The sequence below is a fragment of the Acanthochromis polyacanthus genome, chromosome 9, assembly GCF_021347895.1.
Source record: "Acanthochromis polyacanthus isolate Apoly-LR-REF ecotype Palm Island chromosome 9, KAUST_Apoly_ChrSc, whole genome shotgun sequence".
NCBI lineage: Eukaryota > Metazoa > Chordata > Actinopteri > Pomacentridae > Acanthochromis > Acanthochromis polyacanthus.
The window spans coordinates 3,129,457-3,156,453 of NC_067121.1; the positions used below are offsets into that span (position 1 = coordinate 3,129,457).

The 26,997-nt window shown below is 43.2% G+C and overlaps 1 protein-coding gene across 1 annotated transcript in view; it reads right to left on the minus strand.

The window, feature by feature from the left end:
- Positions 1-1,077: 1,077 nt before the first annotated feature.
- The window catches only part of larp4b (La ribonucleoprotein 4B), a 50,023-nt gene continuing 24,103 nt past the window's right edge, over positions 1,078-26,997 (minus strand). Inside the window, 26 exon segments of the mRNA XM_051953643.1 lie at positions 1,078-1,568; positions 1,571-1,811; positions 3,265-3,376; positions 4,727-4,905; positions 5,428-5,568; positions 5,571-5,595; positions 5,710-5,736; positions 8,029-8,086; positions 8,089-8,177; positions 8,179-8,236; positions 8,239-8,288; positions 9,638-9,694; positions 9,696-9,738; positions 10,121-10,211; positions 10,213-10,274; positions 10,277-10,297; positions 10,300-10,345; positions 10,776-10,783; positions 14,579-14,605; positions 14,608-14,685; positions 15,890-15,950; positions 15,952-16,027; positions 17,019-17,097; positions 18,423-18,491; positions 18,494-18,583; positions 26,316-26,469. Coding sequence (XP_051809603.1) covers positions 1,489-1,568; positions 1,571-1,811; positions 3,265-3,376; positions 4,727-4,905; positions 5,428-5,568; positions 5,571-5,595; positions 5,710-5,736; positions 8,029-8,086; positions 8,089-8,177; positions 8,179-8,236; positions 8,239-8,288; positions 9,638-9,694; positions 9,696-9,738; positions 10,121-10,211; positions 10,213-10,274; positions 10,277-10,297; positions 10,300-10,345; positions 10,776-10,783; positions 14,579-14,605; positions 14,608-14,685; positions 15,890-15,950; positions 15,952-16,027; positions 17,019-17,097; positions 18,423-18,491; positions 18,494-18,583; positions 26,316-26,469 — 2,022 coding nt within the window. The 3' untranslated portion in view covers positions 1,078-1,488.

Below are 26,997 nucleotides of genomic sequence, written 5' to 3' on the forward strand. Positions count from 1 at the left end.
CTAAAAGATTAACTGAAGCATGCGGCTAATCTGACTTTAAGTTTGCAGTTTTATTGACTCTCTTCTTCTTCTTTGGTTGGTTCTGCTGAGTGGCATGCTACAGTAGACAGAACCTCCAACCTCAACTCTAAATCCTTCCCCACGCTCCGCTTCTTCTTGCTACTTTCCTCCGACGCTGCAAACGTCACTCGATTACGTCCCGTAAAAACTCAAACGCTAAAATCTGCCCCGGTGAATCTTGAAGTCTCGTCCGAATCTGTGCTTTGAACTGAATTATCTCAGGAAACCGGAGTGAAGTAGCAAGAGGAAGTCTGAAGAAACAGGAGGAACCAAAAGAGTGCAAATGAACAAGAAGAACCCAGACGGACAGCAAACGACAGGAAAATGTCTCTAGCGGTAAAGACTTGAGGAACCCGTCCGTCAGTCCGACTCTCCACAACAACCTCCTTCACAGTTCCAACAAACCACCTGTCCACAAATCACACTCATCTTCATCCTTTCCTAAAACCATTCGAACGTCTTTCCAGCTGTCTCACTTCCTGTTTCAATCGCTTCTATTCACACTTTTCAGGCCAAACTCCAAACCACCGCAGTCTCAACCAGAGGAGTCGATACGAGCAGAAGCAGCTTCGACACTGAGAACACCAACCGAAGGCGCTTTCTACCTGAGGTTCATCGATTCCCTTTTCTCTCCTGACAGAATCCTCTAATAAATGCCACAAAAACACATCTGCGGACGTGAATCAAGTATTAGAGAGTGCAGTTTGAGGTGAGCTATCAGGGTGGGACGTCTAGCACCAGAAGAAACTGTTTGAACGGCGTCAACATGAGAAGCTGTAAACGGTAGCTAGTGTTAGCGCTCCATTTAAATTCTTCAGCCTGCCAGCTTCTGTCCTCCACAGTTTGATGGAAAAACCTCGCAGCTTTCCCCCAAAAACTGAAACACATCGAGCTGTCCCACAAGTCTTCACCCTCGCCTTCCAGAAACAGATTCCAGTAAAACGACTGAACAGAAGGAGGAGACTCTTCACCGAGCATTAGCAGTTAGCGCTAACTCTACCGGCGACATTCTGCAAACAAAGCTGTGAAAAAGAGCAACTCACTGAAGTAGTGTAAATAAATCTGCACGGCAATAATCACCGAGTCCCTCTGTGATGAGATTTTCACTGTTAAGTTGCACATGGATGCGATGAGATAAAGAAGAAGCTACATGAAGCTGCCAGTGGACACGCAGACAAGCCTCAGTCTGCTCAAACATCTGGATGAACTCAGTGTTGGTCTGTTTACAGGCTGATGCAAAAACAGAGGAGGAAAAATAAAAGAGGAAATTAAAAGAAAGCAAATAAATAGAGTAAAAGGATGAACGGTGCTCTACATGCACAGTAAAGTGCTTTTTGTCTGCAGGCCCTGATCCAGAGAGAAGGCGTCCTCGATGCTCTAGTGATGGTGGTTCTGGTAGCCCTGACGTTATTTCCTTTTTAACTCTCCCTACTGGGGGGACTTGGGGGGGGTGTGGTGGGGATCCTTGCTGGGGGGTTTCCCTGGATGTGGAGGAGGAGACGCCCACGCCCGGCCGGCCTCCGGGCCTCCTTGGGGGGCCTGGCTGGAGTCGCAGGGCCGGCTTTGGAGGAGGGGTGGTAAGTCTCTCTGGCCTTGGCCTCCCCTGGGGGGGTGGAGGCATCAGCACACTTCCTCTCCTCGCCTGTGGGGGCGCTGCAGGCTGGCTTAGCTTCCTTGGGGGTCTGCGGCTGTGATGTCGGAGCGTCTTTGACCCGCTGGCAGATCTCAGCGTAGGAAGGTTTCCTCAGCTCCTGCAGAAAGAGTTCATGTTCAGCTGTAGGCTCATTTTAAGCCACTGTAGGCTCACTTTAACTCACTGTAGGTTCATTTTGGCTCACGGTAGGCTCATTTTAGCTCACGGTAGGCTCATTTTAGCTCACTGTAGGCTCACTTTTAACTCACTGTAGGTTCATTTTGGCTCACGGTAGGCTCATTTTTAGCTCACGGTAGGCTCATTTTAGCTCACGGCAGGCTCATTTTAGCTCACGGCAGGCTCATTTTAACTCACTGTAGGTTCATTGTAGCTCACTGTAGGATCATTTTTTTTAACTCATTGTAGGTTCATTTTAAGTCACTGTAGGTTCATTTGTACTCATTGTGGAATAATCTTTCCTCACTGGTTGCTTAATTTGTACTTATTGTGGGTTTCACAGTAGCCTAGCCACGCTCTTAAGACACAAGGGTCTAGGAATTCTCGAGCAGGGAGGGAGGCGGGCTAAAAGGTTGTCTTTCAAATCACTCTGGCAGCAATTGGGTAAGTATACAACCAATCAGCACAACGAATAGGTGATGTAGTTCATAGAGCGCCGGATTGTGGCGCTAAGTCCCATTAGCTTCCCAACCAGCGGAGCCAACTGGTTATATTAAGGATTTGCCATATCCCCGTCGGCATAAGTCCAAATACGTCTTCTTTCTCAATGAAACACTTTCAGTGCCGTCCTTTGTTTATCTTTCAAGTTGAATTTAGCTTCAAATCTTTAAGGGCTGTGGCCAAAGCCCGAGTCGAAAGATAACTGTTTATTGTGCGCCGGTTGTTTCTGTCAGAATCGTCGCGCCTCTGTTGTCACTTAGTTACGGCCCGCCTTCTGACTCTACACTTCATGGTGATTGGTCCGGCCAGTTTAGGAGAATCCAGCCTCGAGGCTTATGGAGGGTAACTAGACCCACCCTGGCAGAGAATAATTCGTTTGCCGTGGATTGTCTAGTGCGGCTAGGCGAGGTTCCACAGTACAAAGGAACATTAGTTTATTTAGTCAGTAAACATAATGATCAGGGCTGTTACTGTTTCCTGTTGTCATTTTAGCATAAAGAGGTTGAACCAGGAAGCAGTCAGGAGTCTCATTATACCCACATTAGTAGATTAATTATTCTCCTGTTCTGTCTTTGTGCCACCAGGTTTTAATCAGAGGTTGTTTTTTCCTCCAGATGTTTTCATCTGGACCCCTCCTGACCTAAAGAACAGCAATAACTGGTTTCCTCTATCAAATCCTGCCTGCAGGTTGTTCCCAGTAAATCTTTTTTTTAAAAACCTTCTCCTGCAGCAGGAGTTAGCAATGTGTTCAATAAAAATCAATATGAGACACTGCAGAATTAAGGTGGAATTAATTTACCCTCCTTTGTTCACGATTAGATGGATTGGTCTGTGATTGAGGTCTCTGAGGGCAGCTGAACGTTAGAGCAGAAAAAGCAGAAATCGATACTGACTGTGGCGGCTCCGTTGACTTGCACTGATTTGCTCGCGGTGGACAAAGTGCCAGGAACTCGCTCCACGGAGAGCTGCACCTCCTTCGGCTTCACCTCCGTCACCTTCACCTCCCTGAAAGCAACAGCAAGTCATTAGAGGAGCAGAGGAAGGGCAGAGGAAGGGGCAGAGGAGGGGCAGAGGAGGGGCAGAGGAGGGGCAGAGGAGGGGCAGAGGAGAGAGGAAGGGCAGAGGAAGGGCAGAGGAAGGGCAGAGGAGGGCAGAGGAGGGGCAGAGGAAGGGCAGAGGAGGGGCAGAGGGAGGGGCAGAGGAGGGGCAGAGGAGGGGCAGAGGAGGGGCAGAGGAAGGGCAGAGGAGGGGCAGAGGAGGGGCAGAGGAGGGGCAGAGGAGGGGCAGAGGAAGGGCAGAGGAAGGGCAGAGGAAGGGCAGAGGAAGGGCAGAGGAAGGGCAGAGGAAGGGCAGAGGAGGGGCAGAGGAAGGGCAGAGGAGGGAGAGGAGGGCAGAGGAGGGGCAGAGGAAGGGGCAGAGGAAGGGCAGAGGAAGGGCAGAGGAAGGGCAGAGGAAGGGCAGAGGAAGGGCAGAGGAAGGGCAAGAGGAAGGGCAGAGGAGGGCAGAGGAAGGGCAGGAGAGGGCAGAGGAAGGGCAGAGGAGGGGGCAGAGGAAGGGCAGAGGAAGGGCAGAGGAAGGGCAGAGGAAGGGGCAGAGGAGGGCAGAGGAGGGGCAGAGGAGGGGCAGAGGAGGGGCAGAGGGAAGGGCAGAGGAAGGGCAGAGGAAGGGCAGAGGAAGGGATGCTTTCACTGTCAGGACCAGGAGATTAATGAGGACTAAACCGACCTCATTAACAATCAATTGGAGATTAATGACTGAAATGAATGAAACAGTAAAAGTTTCACCATAAAAACACTTTTAACCACTGATATCTTATTTTACCTCATCTTAACTCATCCTCTCTTGTCTATCTCAACTTCTATCTCATCTTATCTTGTTTTATCTCATCTTACGTCAATTTGTCTTACCTCATTTTGTCTTCTCTTATCTCATTTAGATAAGATCAAATGAGATAAGAGAAGCTGACATAAAACAAGATGAGACTAGATGAGATGTTATTAAAACCCAGAGGAAGTTCTTGTACCAGAAATTACACCATAAACACAGAACCTAAAAAAAAGGAATGAGATCTACGTATGACACTGTTCTGAATAAAATAAGTCAGCTGGAACACAGCAGTATGATGTAATGCTGGTTCTGATAACGGATATATTTCACCAGTTTTCCAGTTGACTACAGTTTTGCACACTGACATACGGTTTGTCAGAATAAAATAACTTCAATCGGAGGTTGATAGATTTGTTTAGATGAATGTGTAGATGTCTGACAGATGAACAGAACAGCTGTTATTTTCAGCTCGACTTCCACACAAAACAACGACCAGAGGCCTATACAGGTGTTCAGGTCTTACGTTGCAGGGATGGAGGGGCGGGGCTATGTGGCGTGGCGGAGGCGGGGCTCAGCGTTGGGGTTGGGGTGGTGGCGGTGGGCGAGGGCTGCAAGCTGGTGGGCATCGGGGAGGTGGAGCACCGGAGAGGCTCCTTAGGACCGGCCGGAGAAACAACTCCTCCACTGCTGGAGTCAGCGCTGACGTTCTGCAGATAGAGAAGATCCACAGCTGCTTCAGTTTCGATTTTATGTTCATCATTAGGACTCATTTACGCTCGAGTCTACACGAAAACGACTTCGTCATGAACCTATAGTACTGGAGATACACTTTATAACGGCCGTTTGCTCACTTTTCCTCATTGTGTGCTAATTTTTACTCACTGTGTGCTCATTTTTGTCACTTTTTGCTAATTTTTAATCTATTTGCTAGCTTTTACTCACTGTTTGCTAATCTTTATCCACTGCGGACTCATTTTTCCACTCCAAAAGAAACCTCTGCTGATCTCAGTTTTAACTCTGGATGATGTTTAACTAAAGCTTACAGATTAAAAATAATTTAATTTTGAGAAATTTAAACCATTTTTCACCGGAGGTACTTCTCATTCCAGCTGATGTTTTATTGAAAAGCAGAAACTGAACCTCCAAGGTGACAGCATGAGTCTGTGGTTTAAATTTGACTCTTGTGTTTTTAATCTGCTGGGACGGCTGGTGTCGGAGGCGTTTCTGACCCGTTCCTTGGCGGTTCCCACCACCACGCTGCTGGCCAGCCGGTTGTCGAACACGTCGTCGGTCTTCAGCTGGCCGGCGGCTCCAGGCAGCGGAGGGAAGCTGGACAGGCCCAGCTCAAAGCTCGGAGACGGAGGTTTGGGAGCGGCGGCGGCGACGGAGGCGTCACTCTCTGGAGGAGGCGACAAGCACAGAGTCAGAACCACAAAAACAACAGAAACAGTTACACGTATCAAAGCTGAATTCACCATCAGAAGAGGAATAGAAAAACAAAAGGTACTCACTGTAAAACTTTTTCGTCCCTCTTTTTCCTAGAAGCCAGAAACATTTTTCCTTTAAGAAAGAGAACATCTCCATTACAAACATCCATTCTGTCTGAAACAGTGACTTCACCTCACACACCGAGGATCATCCCAGAACCGAGAGGACGTTTTACATCCAATAATCCATGTTTTTAAACCCTAAAACATCAGCAGTGTTAAATGTTCTTAGCTGAGACCAAATCTATATAAACTTGGAGAAAAGAATGTTTAAAATATTTTAAAACCAAACAAGTCTTAGTTCTCCTAAAATGCCATTTTTCTTTTGTCCTCCTGATGACCAAACTGGACCTCTGATAAAACAGAATCTGATTTAATCTACTTCCTTGGTTTTATTTTTTCATTCATGTGTCTGTAAATGTGGGAACATTTATTTAATCAATATTTGAATACTAATTACTATCCATGGAACGTGTCCCACAACATGCAAGCAGAAACTGTCGATGACGTCGTCGTCTTCTGTCTCCCTCGTTTGTTGTTTCAAGTCTCGTTTTGGTCGTTTCCAAGTCTCGTTTCTGTTGTTCTAAGTCTCGTTTCTGTTGTTCTAAGTCTCGTTTCTGTTTGTTCTATAGTCTCAGTTTCTGTTGTTCTAAGTCTCGTTTCTGTTGTTCTAAGTCTCGTTTCTGTTGTTCTAAGTCTCGTTTCTGTTGTTTTAAGTCTCGTTTCTGTTTGTTCTAAGTCTCGTTTCTGTTGTTCTAAGTCTCGTTTCTGTTGTTTTTAAGTCTCGTTTCCTGTTGTTCTAAGTCTCGTTTCTGTTGTCTAAGTCTCGTTCTGTTGTTCTAAGTTCTCGTTTCTGTGTTTTAAGTCTCGTTTATGCTGTCTTGTCTGTTTTGTTGTTTTGTGTCTCATTTGTTGTTTCTGTCTTGTTTTTGTCGTCTCCATCCTCCAACAGTGTTCTACAGAATGTGTAGATCAAAGCTATGTCCTCTCTTCTATTTCCATCTTTTCATCCATTGTCAGCCTTGATTGAATGTCTCACTCTACCTCATATTATCAGGATCAGATTCATTCTTTGGACTGTTTTCCATCAGTGGTCAGCAGTAACAGCTAGCTAAATATTTAGACTTCTACTGCTGAGAAAAAAGATCACATTAGCATGGATTAGAGTAGGGTTAGCAACACACAGAAAACATGGAATAAAGATGAGACAATCAATACCAATTATTGATCAATATGGAGCAGAAAACTGGACAAGAGAAGGTTTAGTTTCACACATTTAGAAAGCTCAGATGTCCTCCCAGTCCTGGAATGATTCCTTTCAGAAACATCAGCTCAACGCCTCATCCGACCACGTTAGCTTTCAGATCTCATCAGCTGCATGTTCCACAGCTCTAGAAGTAGATTCTATGGGGTCTTCTCTTAGAGTTAGTTTTTGATGCTTTAATTTTCCACACATTATTTTTATATTTTTCCAGGGGCTGCTTGTTCTTTGTTGGCCTCTAGACGGCGCTAAATGGCAAATGGAGCAACACCAGGTAAATAAGTGAGAAAAGCTGCCAGTGTTTCAGAGGAAAACCCAGAACAGAACACCACTGTTCTGATGTAAATGAGCAGTAAATACACTGTGGAGGTTATTTCCATGTAGAAAGGACTGACGGTGACTTTCCTCCGTGTTTTTTCCCCTCTATACTGGAGTGCTGTGAGACATAAAACACGTCACGTCAGAGCTGTTTTACCTGAACATGGAGCGTCTGATGATAACCGCACTCATCAGTTTGAGTGTATTTTTTTAAATGTGAACACTGCATCAAATTTCTGTGATTACAGCTTTTTAAATGTGAATATTTTCTGGTTTCTCGTCTCCTTTGTGACAGTAATCTGAATATTTCGGGTTGTCGACAAAAGACATTTGTTAAACATGTTATTGATCACAGCTTTTAATCCTGAACATCTACATAATAACAGAAATAAATTTTGGACTGTTACTGAATTGCAGGAGTTTAATATACAAAGAGCTTTACTAGTTTTGTTGAAATGTGTCTTCTGGGTTGCTTTGACCAGTAAATTTGGTTTAAACTTAGAAAAACTTTGTTGTGAAAGTGAAAAGCAGATGTGGACGTTGTGTTTTACATAACGTTTTCAGTCAGTAAATCTAGATTTAAGATTGTAGCTGTTTAAGTACCTGAACTAACATTAAATCTTGAAATAATGATGACAAAAAAAAACAAAGAACAGAGAACGATGTCTCCTCTGTTAAGTGTATTTCCCTGACCTGAACAGACTCTTTCTAACATAGGTTCCTGGACCATCACTGAGCTACAGCAGGTCTGTGGAGCTCCATACCTTCCTCTGGCCGAGGCCCAGGGAGTAGTCGTGCTGCTGGGCTCCGTCACCCGGCCGTGCCCACCGTGTCTCTGCGGGGGAAGGCCGTGGCGGGGGGCAGCCGGGTCCTGGCCTGGCCGCCGGGGAGTCGGTCGGCGGGCTGCTGCGGACGCGTTCAGTCCTTCGCTGGGGAAGCTGGGAAACAGAGTCGGGTTGTCCAGGAGGCCGCGCTGCGATCCGCCGTTGGGAGGGTCGGCCTCAGGTGAGGTTTACTGTGATTCCTGCAGGAAACACAAGACGTGGTGAGAACAGCAAAAAGGAACTGATGAGATGAAATATGACATGAGATGTGACATGAGATATAACATATGATGAGACATGACACAGATGAGATATGATGAGATGAGATATAACATGAGATGAGACATGAGATATGAAACATGAATGTAATGAGATATGAGATAAGAATATGACACAGATGAGATATGATGAGAAGAAATATGAGCGAAGATATGAGCTGTAATGTGAAGAGACATGAGATGATACATGAGATAATACAGATGAGAATATATGAAACATGAGAGATGACATGAAATATAACATGAGACGAGACATGAGATATGAGATAAGAGACTAGATATGAAACATGAGATGAGATGTAATGAGATGAGATATGACACAGATGAGATATGATGAGATGAAATATGATACGAGACATGAGATATGATGAGATGAAATATTAGATGTAATGAGAGATATGAGAGATGAAATGAGATGAGATATGATGAGACGACAGATGTGATGAATAATGAGATGAGACATGAACATGATGAGATGAGACATGAGATATAATGAGCTGTGATGTGAAGAGATATGAGATGTGATATCAGATGTAATGATATGAGATACCAGAGGATGAGATATGAGATGAAATATAATGAGATATGATGAGATGAACAGATCTGATGAGATATGAGAAGACGAAACATGAGATATGAAACATGAGATATGACAAATGAGTTTTACGCTGTTAGAGAACACTAATATAGAACAGATTCTTCTTGATGTAGAAAATATTGATAATAAACGCGTTTGGATGCAGTGCTGCTGGAATGTGTCGGTTTTCCTACGTGTGCTCTGCTGGTTCCTGAGGTCTGTCCAGCTTGCTGTCAGAGTTTATTTTATTTCTACATGTTTTAACTTGAGAGCAGACCCTTCTCATGTTTTGGGTGTTGATGTTTTCGGTATCTGTGCAGCCGACAAACATCTGTAATCATGATAAAGTTGAGTGAAGAAGCTGAACATCATGAGTTGACTGATATAAGACACCAACACCAATCATCTGCAGGTCTAATGAGACAATCATCACCTCAGCCGTTTAAAGAGTCAGACTGAAACAGGAAGTAGAGATTTGAACCAAAGGGACTCTTTGGATTCAGTCACAACTAATCGTGATCACAAGAGTCCAGTTAAATCTGAGGGGAGAATTATAATAACTCGGATTCATGTTTCTGGGATGAAAGCATCGTCACCTGATCCTCTGAGGAGATCCCAAACTTCAAATACTCTAACAGGTTGTATTCTCATCAGCAGGGTTTATTGATGTTTTCCTACATTCAGAGCGACAAACCTGTTTTCGGGTGAGAAGTGTCTGACGGTGAGTGGCGACGCTGGTTTGAAACTGTGACGTCGTGAATCCGTTGATGAACTGGTTGTTGTGAATGGAGCAACCTGGGAAAAAAAACAGAAAACAGAGTCATCAACAAGAATCCAGAGAGCTGGGAACTGGACACAGCTTCAAAATAAAAGATTCTATATGGTGCCTAAATAAACCAGATACCGTGTAATTAAAGCGAGTCTAGATGTTCGTATTCATAGAGGTCTAGGTGTTCATAGAGTCTACTAGGTGTTCATAGAGGTGTAGATGTTGATGTTCATAGAGGTCTAGGTGTTATGGAGGTCTAGGTGCTCACGGAGGTCTAGGTGCTCACAGAGGGTCTAGGTGCTTTGTGAGATTAATAAAGTCTATCTTATCTGGAGGTAGAGGATAATAATTTGCCTTCGGACAATAAACAGACTACGTCCTTGTTACATTTCTGATTCCAATCCACACCTCATCTTCTGGTTCTTACCAGCGTGGGGTCGATGAAGCTGTGAGTGGCCGACCAGGCCTGCGGTGTGATGAGGCTGTACAGAGGGAACTGCTTGCTGAGGGCTGTAAACCCGGAGGATGTAGTAGGACGTGTAGCGTTGCTGGGCGTATGGGTCACCTCCACCGGCCGGTAACCGTCTTTGGCATGAAAGTGTTGATAGCGATTGCCTTCGCCTTTATCCTGGCCTGGTCCAAAGAACCAGAACAGAGGCAGAAATCAGCACCAAACACCCATGGAGATAAAACAAGAAGCAACATTACGCCCAAAAATGAAATCAGAAAAACTACAAAAGCTACCATCATTAAACCAAGAAGTTTACCTTAATGGTTTCCCTGGAAGGTCTTCACCTCCTCACGGAGATACTGATATGCCTTCAACGGGAACACGACAGAACAACGTTAGCTTTGATTTAAAAGTCATCAGAAAACAGGATTCACAAGCCTCAAGGCTTCCTCTGGAAGCGCTGACATCCCTGAGTTTGAGAAAGTCCCTCCAATAGTCATCCAGCTGAGACTGTGTAGCTCCGCCCCTTCACCTTTGACAGGTGAACGTTTACTTCCTATGGCCAGCTTCTGCTAAACTCTACAACTATCTGAACCCACGAACAAAACTCACCAAATGTTCTGTTGTTAGAGTGAACACAAGAGTCCCATGCATGACAACACCCAGATTACTGCTGGGACAGTCCTTAGTGTTAGCATGCCACGCAGCTAATGTGGCTAATGCCTAATGTTAGCCACTCTGTACAAAGGAGAATCCTCACTGTTAACTCATTTTGTGGCTCATTTGGCTAACATTAGCACTGGCTACAACAATAGGAAAATCCTTTGTGTGAGCATTTCGTGTGGCTAATGTGGCTAACATTAGCATTAGCCACAACATGACGTAAAAGAGATTTCAAACCAACAAGCTGGAAGAGCTTGAGTTCAACAGAAATAGAAATGTGCTGCCTATCCTGAGCATTAAATCTGAGCTAAAAAACACAGAAAATCGAGAATAAAACATGACTTAGTCTAATTATTGAACTTCCAACAAACTTCCTGACTCCTGTGTCATCCCTACCAAACACCTGATGTCTCCTCCAACACCCTGCCTCGTTTTTTAAGCAAGAGGATAAATCCATGAAGAGATGGAAAAAGATTAAATTGTTTTACCCCTGCTGCTGCATTCTGCTTCTGATTCGAAGGTGATGATGACCAGTTTGTCGTTGTAAGGCAAATTCACAGTTGATGAATCTTGGGTAGGTTGTCCCATTTAAACACAGAGCCTCCCACCTCCTGGAAAACAATAGCAGGTTTACTGCATTATTTACCAGACTACCTATCAAGGAGGAAAAGCTTTCTGAATGCATTAGTTTTAAGCCTAGAACAAACATCTGAAATCATTCCTCACTACAGAAAACTAAATCCTCCGAGTGTTGAACGCTAAAGCAGGTTTTAGATGTGAAGGGATTCTGACACAGGAAAGCAGATTCTTAGACTTTTATCATTCCTGTTCGCTACAACCATCAGTGCACCAGAAAACTCTGAACCACTGCTGCTGTTAAAACATCAATAAATGCTGCACCAACCCACCATAAAACAAAAAAACCCACGACAGGTCTGGGAACAGCAGCATGTGGTCAAACAGAGGCGTCCAACAGCCACGAGAAGGTTCACATGGAGGAAATAAGTCAGGCGCCTGAACACAAACAGAAATATCACTAAAATCCAAAACCTTCTTCAGCATGTGGTGAAATATAAGGCAATGTAAGAAAATCCAGATTTGATCAATTTTGGACAAAAATTTCCAGGTCCTGTTGAACAATTTTTGACAACTTTTGGGAAATACGCGAGTCCATTTTGAAGGTTTTTGACATTTATTAGGAACAAATTGTAATATTTGTGGGAAAATTTGTGTAATTTTGGACATCTTTTGTAATTTTCAACAACTTCTGAACCATTTTGGCAAATTTGAGAAATTTTGAGTAATTTTATACAACTTTCCTGTAATTTGACCCAATTTTTAATGAAGAACACATTTGAGTTCTGATAAAACTGACACCAGATCAGTTTTCCATGTCATTTTTTAGTCATTTATGGAGGTTTGACAGTTTGGACAAATATTAAAGTCATTTTGAATGTTTTGTCTTTTTCTGTCTTTTCCAGTAATTTTCGTCAATTATTGAGCATTTTTGTCAATGATTTTGTTTAATTTAAAAATACTTTATGTCACTTTGACGATTTCTGGATAATTTTGCACATTTTTAAACATAAATTTAAACATTTATCAAGGTCATTTTGGACACTGCTGTCATTTTATCATGTCACTGTGACCATCCAGGTACCTATGATTTTGAATATTTTCAGAGCTCCAGACCCTTGAAGTACATAGAGGGCTAGATCAGTTTTACATCCATCCAGGTGCTCACAGACTGAACACTGGATCTGTTTCTGTTCATTTCCTCCAGAACCCAGCTGTGACCATCAGTACTTTGCTACGATCCATTTTAAATCCAGAGAAAACTAGTTGGATGTCATTACCCTCCACGTCAGTCGTCGTCATGGTGGAAAACACGACGTTCTCATGGACCCAGAGTTTCAAACCATTTTTTAGCCTGCAGTGCTAACTAATCATTTGCTAAAATAAATTAACTACAGTCAACTTTATTTCTAAAGATATCAGTTACTTTAACCTTTAAACATTTGACCTACAAGTTGCTTCTTTACTGCAGACACTCAGGTGTATAAAAGCTGCCTCAGTAAACTGTGAGTGAATTTATCCCTCCAGTAGCCCCCCATTTACAGACACCAAAAAAATACTGTTTCCCTTGTCTAAAAAAAAAAAATGCAAAAATTCAGCAAAAAAAATTTCCCAAAATTCCTGAAAATTTGCAAAACCTTTAGGAATAAAATTCCAATAATTCCTGAAAAGTTTCCCTTAAAAGTTTTATTCAATTTTTTTGAACAAATTCCCAAATCTGGCATTCTTGTAAATATTTTCAAAAAATGAGTAAAAATCCTCCAAAAAAAAATTCCGAAAAATATGTAAATGATTACACACACACACCACATATATATATATATATATATATATATATATATATATATATATATATATATATATATATATATATCAGTAAAACTTTTAAAATATCTTAAAAGAACATTCAGATAAAAATCAACCAAAATCCAGCGCTGGATTTAGGTTGATTTTTTATCTCAATGTTCTAAAGAAACATTTTTTAAACATTTCTTTTTCCGCACCAAAAAATGTTCAAGGAATTCTCAAAATGTTGCAAATGCAGACATCAGAAGTTTCACTGCAAAAACGTATTTTTTTCCCCACATTTTCAAAATTTTAAAATGGGTCGATTTGACCGCTGGATGGCACGAGGGATCAAACACCTGAGCTCTGGTTTGGAGGTCATTAATCACTCTCATCAGACTTTGTCATGGTGCCCGCTGCTGCTAAACTCCCACAATGCTCTCTGCTTCAACTGTAGTCTGAGTGACGCCTCCTCTGGTCTCTACAGGATTAACCCTTACAAGGCCATGTTTCTGGAGAAGTACATATTCTAAAACATATACTAAAACCACCTAATCCATAAAAATATCGATCAAGTCTTGCGAGGTCACATTGTCGTAGACATTTGCTATATTGAAATTTCGGCCGGTACGCGGCCCGATAAGAGCTTCGTAATTGCGGCTTCGTTATAACGGCTCATACGGCTTTATCGTTTGAAATACGCAGATTTGGGGCCAATGTTTACATCGACTTAAACATACGGGTGTGTGCATATTTTATGCTAATTAGCAATCATAAACAAGTCACACGTGTTGAGCCAAGAATGTTCGGTTTCGGCTATATGTACGAGTAACGTGAATGAGTATACTCGGTCCCGGCTTTTTAAGGGTTAAAAAGAAGAGGCTCCACCTGGTGGAACAACCAGGAACTACAGCTGATCTACATTTACCATTCAGGAAACAGTCTGATGTTTCTGCTGCTCCTCTGTAGAAGTTCAAGAGAACTTGGTACAGGGTGGAGTGAACTACTCAAGCTCCTCTGTGTAATGTTCAAGCATTGGGACTCAGATCCCAGACGTGAAATATGTGCACTACGAACGGTACTTTCAGTTAAATGGCTCAGTGTAGCGTATTTTATTACTATACTATCATTATGTTATTATTACCCATGCATTTACATAAAAGCAGGATTTTACCGCTATAATAATCTTATAAGAACTATTTAAATACAGTCGACACCAGCTCCACCTCTGGACTGATGTGAGCTTCCTCCTCCCCCATCAGAACACAGAACCAAGGAAACCCGGATGTAGAATCTGTTGACTTTAAGAGACTCTGAGAACCTTCCCAGGTGGACTGAAGCTGTCTGGAAGCACATAGACTTGTATGTTGGTGTTCCTTAATGTGTCCCACTCCCCTCTATAGGCGTGCTCTCTGGAACTCTCTGAGGATCACGATGCAGCGGTTCTGATTGGGTCGCACCTCTCCCCCTTCTCATCCACCTGGACCAACGGGCAGAGCTGCAGGACGCCACGGAGGAGGGCAGAAATGTCAACGACCAATCAGAGATGACCAATGATTACACCTCTCCACAGAAAGACACAGCTACAGAGTTCAGCTTCAATAACTCCTGCATCTGACCAGCATCTTCTTCTACTAAAGCTGCTCAACACTCTACACAGAAAGATTCAATACCCGATACAAAAAACGACAAAAAATGAGACCAACGACACAACAAACAAAAAAAGACAAATAACCCAACACAAAAGTTAGAAAGGTGACAAGAAAATGGACAGATGACAAAAATGACAAATGTGAGAAACAAAACAATGAATAAAGCAAACACAAATGACAAAGGAAAAAAAAACAGATTAGACAAAAAGGAAACACAAAACGACAAAACGAAGAATCAAACGACACAACAAAACAAAAAAGAGACAAAAGTTAGAAAGTGACAAAAGAATGGACAAACGACAGAAATTTGACCAAAAAAAAAAACTCACCAAAAGCGAGAAACGAAAGGTCAAAAATAGGCTAACAACGCAAGCAAGACGAAAAACAAAATGACAGAAATGACACACAAAACAACGAATAAAAACATGAAACAAATCACAAGTCAGACAGAAAAAGACAAAAACAGACAAAATATTATAAAGTGAGAAACAAAACGAGAGAAACAAACAAAAAATGAGACAAACAACAAAAACAGACAAAATATTACAAAAATGAGACACAAACAACAAGAAAAACCAAAACGAGAAAAATGAGACAAACAAGACAAAAAAGTGACAAAGTGACAAAAAAATTTTACAACGACAAAAAATTTGATACAAAAACAACAAAACAGACAAAATATTACAAAGTGAGACACAAAACGACCAAAGACAATCTAGTATTTTACTTCATGATCCAAACAACTTATCATGGTCTAGAAATGATTTTAAATTTATAGTTTTACTAGTTTACAATCTGCAGTTAATGTCTTCTCTGTGATTTTTTACACTTTGAGGGCCGGATTGGACCCTCTGGAAGACCACTTTTGGACCACGGGCCTCATGGTGGACACCCCTGGTTTACAGAAACTCATCCAGTTCTGAAGGTAAAATGCTTGCAGGTCATTAAGCCCTAAAATAAAGGCAGAGCTCTGAGCAGAGAGGATTCATCTGAGCAGTAAATGAAGCGTTTAGGACAGCCTGTCCTGGGAATCAGCCGTCTTTCACTCACATCGTAAAATGTCCACGATCAGCTCCACGTCGGTGCTGAGCTTCTTGACATGGTCCAGGTTTGGCCACCGTCACGATTGGCACATATTGGTCGCTGTCCATCTGGGAGATGAGGTACATGTCACTGGCCAGGTTCTCCCTGAAGGACAGAGGAGACGGGAGGAGGACAGAGGAGACGGGAGGAGGACAGAGGAGACGGGAGGAGGAACAGAGTCAACAACAGCTGGGAGGTTTCTGTCTCCTGCGGACACATTTAACAGTTTAACAGGACACTTCTTGTTTTATTTTGGACACATTTTTGTCAAGTCTGAACAGTTTTCTAAGACTTTTTTTTTTTAAGGCTCTTGTGATGATTTTCTGTGTAATTTTACCACTTTCATGTAATTTGATCAATTGTCAATAAAAAGCACATCTGAGTTCTGATAAAAACCGACACCACATCAGTTTTCCAGTCATTTTTGGTAATTTCTGAGTAGTTTTACATCGGTTTTTCAAAGTTTGGACAATTTGAGACATTTCAAATAATTTTTGACGATTTCTGAGTAATTGTCAACATTTTTCAGTAACCTTTACTGATTTTTGTATGAATTTAGGATACTTTTATGCCACTTTAAACAATTTATGGATAATTTTCCTGTAATTTTTTATTGATTTTTGTATAACTTTAGGATACGATTTATGGATAATTTGAGCAATTTCAACAATTATCAAGTCACTTGGGCCATTTGTCACAGTAATTTTGTACTTTTTGTGTAATTTGCAAGTAATTTGTATAATAAACAACAATAAATATATTGTATGGTCTTAATCTTAATATTTATGATCTAAACTAGACCAAGAAGTTTGTATAATAAATAACTATAAACGTAGGGTCTTAGCCTTGGTACTCAGGTTATTTGGTGTTGTATATAATGTTGTAGAGGCAGATATATCTGTAATAATATCACTGTAGGGCCTTAACTTGAATATTTCAGTGAAATCTGTAACACTAATCAGATTCTCTACTAAATCTGGCTGAACTCATACAAACATGTGATGTTGATCATTTCTGTGCTGTTCTGAAGGGCTCTTGGAATCAGGACTAGGCCGGTAGTGAACCTCGGTCTGAATCATCGCTGACATGAGCTCACCTGGACAGACAGAACTCCAGGGTCTTCTTCAGGTGCTCCCTCAGGCCCTCCTGGGGGTTTTCAGGCTGGGAGTCGCTGCCTGCTGACAGAGGAAAGCTTTGGTCAAACAACATCCGAGTTCTGTTCAGACCCAGCGTCGTATGGAGGGCAGAGACCAGAAGTGATCCATGGATTGATGAGATTTATCTGAAACTCTCCCTGTAGCTGTGGAGGATGCTGAGAGATAAATGTCTGCTACAAACCCGATAAAACCTTAATGCTGCTGATGAATAAACATAAACAACAAGCAGCTCTTCAGCGGTGGCTGTATCCTCCAGGAGATAAATCCTGCTGCTGGAGGATGAGCTCAGCTGTAGTCGTAGTTTCATTCCAGTCAGACTAACCGGGTAGAAGGAAGAGAGGTATCAGTAACGATGACTGCTAACCAGAACAACCAGCTAAAACTAGCCCCTGCTGACCAACAACCACTCAATTCCTTCACTCAGCTGCATCTTTAAATCACACATTTTAACAATTTAACTCTTGATTCTAACGTCCTGCAGCAGGATGAGCCGAGCTTTCTTTGTGAGCTGGTTCTAAAAACCCAACCAGAGACATGAGGACATCAGCTACATCTGGTTCAGATCACTACCTCTGAGAATAATATCAGCAGACATAGACTTTATCTGTGCTCAACAGAGCTAGAGGTAAATCAGGACCAAGCAGAAGAACATATCTACACATTTTCTGCTTTACAAACTGAATGATTACAGGTTTTCTACAGTTGATGCTGCCTGTAAACTGAGCGCTTCATTCAGCCGCTTCGCAGGACGCAGAAAAACATCAATGCTCAGAACATCTGGAGAACCACTGGAGCTTCATCCAGAGGATTTAAATCTAAACTCTGACAGAACATCAGTTTACCATGGAGCTCTAGCTCTGTAGCATCAGTTACTATGGAGATCTAGCTCTATGGCATCGGTTACCATGGAGATCTAGCTCTGTAGCATCAGTTACCATGGAGATCTAGCTCTATGGCATCGGTTACCATGGAGATCTAGCTCTGTAGCATCAGTTACCATGGAGATCTAGCTCCACAGCATCAGTTACCATGGTGATCTAGCTCCGTAGCATCGGTTACCATGGAGATCTAGCTCAGTAGCATCGTTACCATGGAGATCTAGCTCCACAGCATCAGTTACCATGGAAACATAGCAGTGTTTTAAATCAGAGAGCCCTCTCTCTAACCCATTAGTTTTTGTTTGTTGAGTCCTCAGGTGTGAATTCAGATCACTGGTCCTGGTTGAGTCCTGTAGCTTGATGGTGTCTAAGGTCTGTTTAAAAGCCTCCAGGCATCATAGACAGATGGTTAACCTCCACTAACTAGCTAACTAGCTCATTAGCTCACAGTCCCTAACCAGCCACCTGTGTGCCCTGGCTGCCCAGCTTCGGGGTATTCTGTGTAGGTGGACTCGGAGCTCTCCAGGGTCACGGGGCCACGGGAGCCGGCTCGGCCAGCATTACTGGGACCGGTGGAGGCTCATCTGGGTGGGTTAGAGGGGGCTTGTCCTCACTGGCTTCACAGCCTGTCAGTCAACAAGGGAGGATATAAACGTTAACGGCAGCAGAACAGGGACTCATCTGTGACTAAAAACCAGCAGCTGGACGAGACAAGACCGGACCCAATTTATAATAACATATTATTAAGATTGTTTTCAATCAAAATCATTCCTCATCATTTAGAACCATTTCTGCTCAACTGTCTCCTGATTGTCTGATTGTTTTATAGCATGAAATATGGGACACTGACAAAGACATTTGTGTATATTTAGCTTGATTTACGGAATACTTCTGGAGGTCTGCACCTACTGAATGAATATTTTAGTTTCTGTGGAACAGCTTGTCAACCTGCTCAACCAGTTACTAAAGTTCAACTAAATTTATTTTCACTAGGTTTACTTCTGATTATCAGTTTTTTTATTATAAGCTTAAAAAGTTTAATATTAATTAAATCACAAAACACCCAGAGATTATCTGATCTACGGTCCGATATTAGATTCTGAATTGGTGACATGATGATCAAGAAAGAAAATTTCAGGGTTTTATCTGTAATAGTTCCTCAGATGTTATTGTTCAACAGACTCAGATTTAAATGTGAGAAAAAAAACTCCAAAACATTAATTATCTCAATCTAAAATGTCATAGATATGACTGAATATCCAGAGTTTATTGTAATAAGTGAAGCAGAGACGGCTGAGCAGACGCTCTGATCTGATAAATTCAGAAAAAACCTCAAACTAAAAATCTACAAATAACAGATGAAGGCAGCACAAATAAATAAAGGATGGATAAAAAAAACAGATGTTTCCAACAGCTCTAATCCAATAAAATAACTCATCTCTTAAGAATTTGCTCTAAATGATCAGAAAAAAAGGAATTATTTTTTGTTAACTAATAATTTATAATATATATAATATATATATAATATAGTATATATACTATCAAATCAAATTTATTTCAAATCAAATGAAATTTATTTATAAAGCACCTTTAAAACAACCACAGTTGACCAAGGGCTGTACAAAGGCATAAACAACGAGATTAAAATAAAAATAATAAAAACAAAGATAAAACATTAACTACGATAAAACAATAAGTAAAAGCAGACTGCACAATAAAAACAAAAACAATAAATAGACTAAACAAACTGGACTGCCCCTCCCAAATATATATACATGCACATGAAAGAACAAACCTGCGTGGTGTGAATGCCAATGAGAAAAGGTAAATATATATATAATATATATACACACACACACACATATATATATATATATATTACATTAAACTTTCTAAATTCAACTTCCTGGAAATATTCCCCATCATAAGGGAATCCTGTCGCTATAAGTGGAATAATTCTCTAAAGAAGCAATAAAACGTGATAATTAGTGCTGTAGAAGAAGATTACAGATTTAAATGAAGACAAAAGGATCACATGGAGGAACTGTTAACAGCAAAGTAAAAAAGGAACGGAGCAGAAGAAAAGGATGAAACATGAGAACATGTTCAAGAAAGGTGAAACTAGAAATACAACCCACCAAATCAATAAATAATTTATGAAAACACTAAAAACGGTTTAGTTCTGTTATTTAATGTTCTCCATCTGCTCTGTGACACACATCAACGACTACAAACGATACCGTCATGAGAAAGAACTGCTGCTTCACCAGGACAGAACACAGCTGACGTCATGGTGACACCTGTACTGACAGGTAATCCATGAAAACCTCCAGCCAAAGTCACCACATGGACTCCACAATCTGCTGCTCTACATCTAAATGTCTTCATACACACCGACCACACATGGACACGGAAAGTTTTGAGCCTTTACATTTAAAACCAGCAGATCCAGTCTGAGCCGCGTTTAAAGGACAAACCATAATTTTAGGAACCCACACTGACATTCAGCGCGATTCAGTCACAGAGAACCGTAGTTTTACGAGTCCTGAAGGCCGAAATATGGAGACAGAATGGACCTGGATCACCATGGTAACTGATGCTGTGGAACTGGATCTCCATGGTAACTGATGCTGTGGAACCGGATCACCATGGTAACTGATGCTGTGGAACCGGATCACCATGGTAACTGATGCTGTGGAACTGGATCACCATGGTAACTGATGCTGTGGAACCGGATCACCATGGTAACTGATGCTGTGGAACCGGATCACCATGGTAACTGATGCTGTGGAACTGGATCACCATGGTACTGATGCTGTGGAACTGGATCACCATGGTAACTGATGCCTGTGGAACTGGATCTCCATGGTAACAGATGCTGCAGCGCTAACCTGCTCTGGAGGTTGTGTCAGAGTTCTGGATGTGAAACGGCTCTAAGCAGCGTCTCTCTGTAACTGGATCCTCTCTCTGAGTGGTTCAGACTCTCAGTTGGAGTTTCATCTCAGACGTTTGTAATACAGTAAATATCATTTAATCCCACTGGATGAAGCTGTGCAGTCACAGAGGGATTCAACATGTTGCCATGGTGACCTACATTTAGCACATGATGCAGAAAATGCATAAATCAGTTTTTAAGATCTTTATCTTCTAGAAAGTCCAGGTGGAGCTCCAGTGGAACCAGCCGAGGCTGAAGCGTCCCTCTCTGCGATCAGTAAACCTGATGTGACAAACACCACTACAGGAACAACCAGAACGCATTCAGTCTGCTGCAGTAAGTTCTCCTTAACTGTCCTGATGGAGGCAACAGATGAAGCAGACGTCAGTCAGAGCCCGGCTAATCGATCATTTCTGTTTCTGCACCACATCCTGGTGGTCTGCGTGCTGCTATACTTGGCCGGGACATTAAAGTGACTGATTACACTCATTTAAGTAGAAGAAGGTTGTAATATTCATAGCTCCCACTAAATAGAGTATGAATGATTAAAGGCGAGCCCCGGCGTGACGAAGGCGGGAAATAAACTCACTGAGCAGCCGGCAGGATTCTGGGATTATTTCACGCTGATGTAAACTGTCAGATTTACTCTCAGTTTGTTTTCTACATTTCTCTGGAGCATCTTTTCCAGCTCTATAATCTGAACCTTTTGTTCATACTCCTGGACACTGTTCACACTAAAACCTTGAATGTCTGTACATCCTGTATACGGGACATTTAGCTTTTTATGTTAATCTAACTGTTTATTTCTTTTTTCTACTGTAGCTCTCTGAGATTAATAAAGTATTTCTCTTCTATATTCTGTTGTACTCTGAACACATCAAATATTTTACATCACATTACCTCATTCTGAGCTTTTAGAAACTTCTATTCCTTCTGTGAAAAGACTTGTAGAGACTTCTTAGTCATTTTGCACATCATATTTTTCGCCTTGTATATTCTTTGTATTTTGCACATCGTCTTTTTGACATTAGAAATATTTCATTATATCATTCTGAGTTTTGGAAACTTTAGTCCATCTGAATAGATTTTAATTCAGATTTGTACACACTATTTCTTCTTTACTGTATATTTGATAAATTACATATTTTAAACATTTTTGTACACTTTAACCTTTGCATTATATTTTTTCTACAGTTTGCAAACTATATTTTGTGTACTGAATATTTTCTACATTATATAATTCTTCTGTGTATGTTTACATCACAGATAAATATTATATGACGTCATTGTTATTTTCTGTGTGGTTTAGTGCGTCTGTGAATATAATAATAATATATTTAGATTATAAGTCATGAGGAGGACGGTCTGTCCGCCTCGTCTGTTCTCTGAGCAGTAAAGTTGAACTAAGACGTCCAAAAGCTGACCCGTCCCTGTGGACTGGTAGTTTTTTATGACTCGTCCCTGTGGACTGGTAGTTTTCCTGACCCGTCCCTGTGGACTGGTAGTTTTCCTGATTCGTCTCTGTGGATTGGTAGTTTTCCTGATTCGTCTCTGTGGATTGGTAGTTTTCCTGATTCGTCTCTGTGGACTGGTAGTTTTTATGACCCGTCCCTGTGGACTGGTAGTTTTCCTGACCCGTCCATGTGGACTGGTAGTTTTCCTGACCCGTCCCTGTGGACTGGTAGTTTTCCTGACCCGTCCTGTGGACTGGTAGTTTTCCTGACCCGTCCCTGTGGACTGGTAGTTTTCCTGATTCGTCTCTGTGGACTGGTAGTTTTTATGACCCGTCCCTGTGGACTGGTAGTTTTCCTGACCCGTCCATGTGGACTGGTAGTTTTCCTGACCCGTCCCTGTGGACTGGTAGTTTTCCTGACCCGTCCCTGTGGACTGGTAGTTTTCCTGACCCGTCCCTGTGGACTGGTAGTTTTCCTGATTCGTCTCTGTGGATTGGTAGTTTTCCTGATTCGTCTCTGTGGACTGGTAGTTTTTATGACCCGTCCTGTGGACTGGTAGTTTTCCTGACCCGTCCCTGTGGACTGGTAGTTTTCCTGACCCGTCCCTGTGGACTGGTAGTTTTCCTGACCCGTCCCTGTGGACTGGTAGTTTTCTGACCCGTCCCTGTGGACTGGTAGTTTCCTGACCGTCCCTGTGGACTGGTAGTTTTCCTGATTCGTCTCTGTGGACTGGTAGTTTTTATGACCCGTCCATGTGACTGGTAGTTTTTATGACTCGTCCCTGTCCATGTGGACTGGTAGCTTTTATGACCCGTCCATGTGGCTGGTAGTTTTATGACCCGTCCATGTGGACTGGTAGCTTTTCTGACCCGTCCCTGTGACTGGTAGTTTTATGACCCGTCCCTGTGGACTGGTAGCTTTTATGAACCCGTCCTGTGGACTGGTAGCTTTTTATGACCCGTCCCTGTGGACTGGGTAGCTTTTATGACCCGTCCTGTGGACTGGTAGTTTTATGGACCCGTCCATGTGGACTGGTAGCTTTTTATGACCCGTCCCTGTGGACTGGTAGCTTTTCATGACCCGTCCCTGTGGACTGGGTAGCTTTTATGACCGTCCCTGTGACTGGTAGTTTTATGACCCGTCCTGTGGACTGGTAGTTTTCCTGACCCGTCCCTGTGGACTGGTAGTTTATGACCGCTCCCTGTGGACTGGTAGTTTTCTGACCCCGTCCCTGTGACTGGTAGTTTTTCCTGATTCGTCTCTGTGGACTGGTAGTTTTATGACCCGTCCCTGTGGACTGGTAGTTTTCCTGACCCGTCCCTGTGGACTGGTAGTTTTCCTATTCGTCTCTGTGGACTGGTAGTTTTCCTGATTCCGTCTCTGTGGACTGGTAGTTTTTAATGACCCGTCATTGTGGACTGGTAGTTTTCCTGACTCGTCCCTGTGGACTGGTAGTTTTCCTGACCCGTCCCTGTGGACTGGTAGTTTTTATGACCCGTCCCTGTGGGACTGGTAGTTTTCCTGACCCGTCCCTGTGGACTGGTAGTTTCCTGATTCAGTCTCTGTGGACTGGTAGTTTTCCTGACCCGTCCATGTGGACTGGTAGTTTTTATGATCGTCCTGTGGACTGGTAGTTTTCCTGACCCGTCCCTGTGGACTGGTAGTTTTTATGACCCGTCCATGTGGACTGGTAGTTTTCCTGACCCGTCCATGTGGACTGTAGTTTTATGGACCCGTCCCATGTGGACTGGTAGCTTTTTGACCCGTCCTGTGGACTGGTAGTTTTCTGACCCGTCCATGTGGACTGGTAGTTTTTATGACCCGTCCATGTGGACTGGTAGTTTTTGACCCGTCCCTGTGGACTGGTAGTTTTCCTGACCCGTCCCTGTGGACTGGTAGTTTTTATGACGTCCCTGTGGACTGGTAGTTTTCCTGACCCGTCCCTGTGGACTGGTAGTTTTTATGACCCGTCCATGTGGACTGGTAGTTTTTGACCGTCCCTGTGGACTGGTAGCTTTTATGACCCGTCCCTGTGGACTGGTAGTTTTTATGACCCGTCCCTGTGGACTGGTAGCTTTTATGACCCGTCCCTGTGGACTGGTAGTTTTCCTGACCCGTCCCTGTGGACTGGTAGTTTTATGACCCGTCCCTGTGGACTGGTAGTTTTCCTGACCCGTCCCTGTGGACTGGTAGTTTTCCTGACCCGTCCCTGTGGACTGGTAGTTTTATGACCCGTCCCTGTGGACTGGTAGTTTTCCTGACCCGTCCCTGTGGACTGGTAGTTTTTATGACCCGTCCCTGTGGACTGGTAGTTTTCCTGACCCGTCCCTGTGGACTGGTAGTTTTTATGACCCGTCCCTGTGGACTGGTAGCTTTTATGACCCGTCCCTGTGGACTGGTAGCTTTTATGACCCGTCCCTGTGGACTGGTAGTTTTTATGACCCGTCCCTGTGGACTGGTAGCTTTTATGACCCGTCCCTGTGGACTGGTAGTTTTTGACCCGTCCCTGTGGACTGGTAGCTTTTTGACCCGTCCCTGTGGACTGGTAGTTTTCCTGATTCGTCCTGTGGACTGGTAGTTTTTATGACCCGTCCCTGTGGACTGGTAGCTTTTATGACTCCCTGTGGACTGGTAGTTTTCCGACCGTCCCTGTGGACTGGTAGTTTTATGACCCCGTCCATGTGGACTGGTAGTTTTCCTGACCGTCCATGTGGACTGGTAGTTTTATGACCCGTCCCTGTGGACTGGTAGCTTTTATGACCCGTCCCTGTGGACTGGTAGTTTTCCTGACCCGTCCCTGTGGACTGGTAGCTTTTATGACCCGTCCCTGTGGACTGGTAGCTTTATGACCCGTCCCTGTGGACTGGTAGTTTTCCTGACCCGTCCCTGTGGACTGGTAGTTTTTATGACCCGTCCCTGTGGACTGGTAGTTTTCCTGACCCGTCCCTGTGGACTGGTAGTTTTTATGACCCCGTCCCTGTGGACTGGTAGCTTTTATGACCCGTCCCTGTGGACTGGTAGCTTTTATGACCCGTCCCTGTGGACTGGTAGTTTTTATGACCCGTCCCTGTGGACTGGTAGCTTTTATGACCCGTCCCTGTGGACTGGTAGTTTTTATGACCCGTCCCTGTGGACTGGTAGCTTTTATGACCCGTCCCTGTGGACTGGTAGTTTTCCTGATTCGTCTCTGTGGACTGGTAGTTTTATGACCCGTCCCTGTGGACTGGTAGCTTTATGACCCGTCCCTGTGGACTGGTAGTTTCCAGACTCGTCCCTGTGGACTGGTAGTTTTTATGACCCGTCCATGTGGACTGGTAGTTTTTATGACCCGTCCCTGTGGACTGGTAGTTTTTATGACTCGTCCCTGTGGACTGGTAGCTTTTATGACCCGTCCCGTGGACTGGTAGTTTTCCTGACCCGTCCCTGTGGACTGGTAGTTTTCCTGACCCGTCCCTGTGGACTGGTAGCTTTTATGACCCGTCCTGTGGACTGGTAGCTTTTATGACCCGTCCCTGTGGACTGGTAGTTTTCCTGACCCGTCCCTGTGGACTGGTAGTTTTCCTGATTCGTCTCTGTGGACTGGTAGTTTTTATGACCCGTCCCTGTGGACTGGTAGCTTTTATGACTCGTCCCTGTGGACTGGTAGTTTTCCTGACTCGTCCCTGTGGACTGGTAGTTTTTATGACCCGTCCATGTGGACTGGTAGTTTTTATGACTCGTCCCTGTGGACTGGTAGCTTTTATGACCCGTCCCTGTGGACTGGTAGCTTTTATGACCCGTCCCTGTGGACTGGTAGTTTTCCTGACCCGTCCCTGTGGACTGGTAGTTTTCCTGACCCGTCCCTGTGGACTGGTAGTTTTTATGACCCGTCCATGTGGACTGGTAGCTTCCTGTCCTCTGAATGTGTGCTGCTAATTCATCTAGAGTGTAGAAGCAGTGAGGTGGTGTAACGGCTGAGGGATGGCTGACCTTCAGGGCCAGGGTCGGCCGAACTATTGCAGCCTTCCTTCCATGGCTGCAGGGCAGCAGGCGTGGTGTCGGGAGTCCCACTGGGGTCCAGGCTAAACATGTGGTTGGCCCATGCTTTGGCATTGGGGTTCAGGTCTGAAACCTTGGCGGATTCCTGCAAACACAAACAAAATCTGGTCAGATTCAGCACATCAATAGTCGACACGTAAGCTCTGTCATATCAGAAGTATCAGAAACCTTTTTAACGCTTCTATTCCATCACATTTCACATTTTAGATCTCCTGCTGGTCACAAGCCGACGGAACAACTTTATATAAATCAGCTTCTAACCCTGTAGATCCCAGCGTTGCGCTACGATTTAATATTAATTTTGATTGGTGGAAAAAATACAACACAACAACAAGACAAAATTTAAAAAACAAAACAACAAAAACAAGACAAAAAAACAAAAACGAGACACAAAACAACAAAAACAAGACAAAACTAGAAAAGCACTCAGAGAGCGCAGACCTCCGCCAGGCCATCTGTCTGTTTGTCTGTTAACAGCATAACTCAAAAAGTCATGGACGGATTTTCACCAAATTTTTACAGAATACCCAAAAGAGCAAAAGTAACAATCGATTAGATTTTGGAGGTGATCCGAATCACCGTCTGGATCCAGGATTTTTCTGATGATGATGGC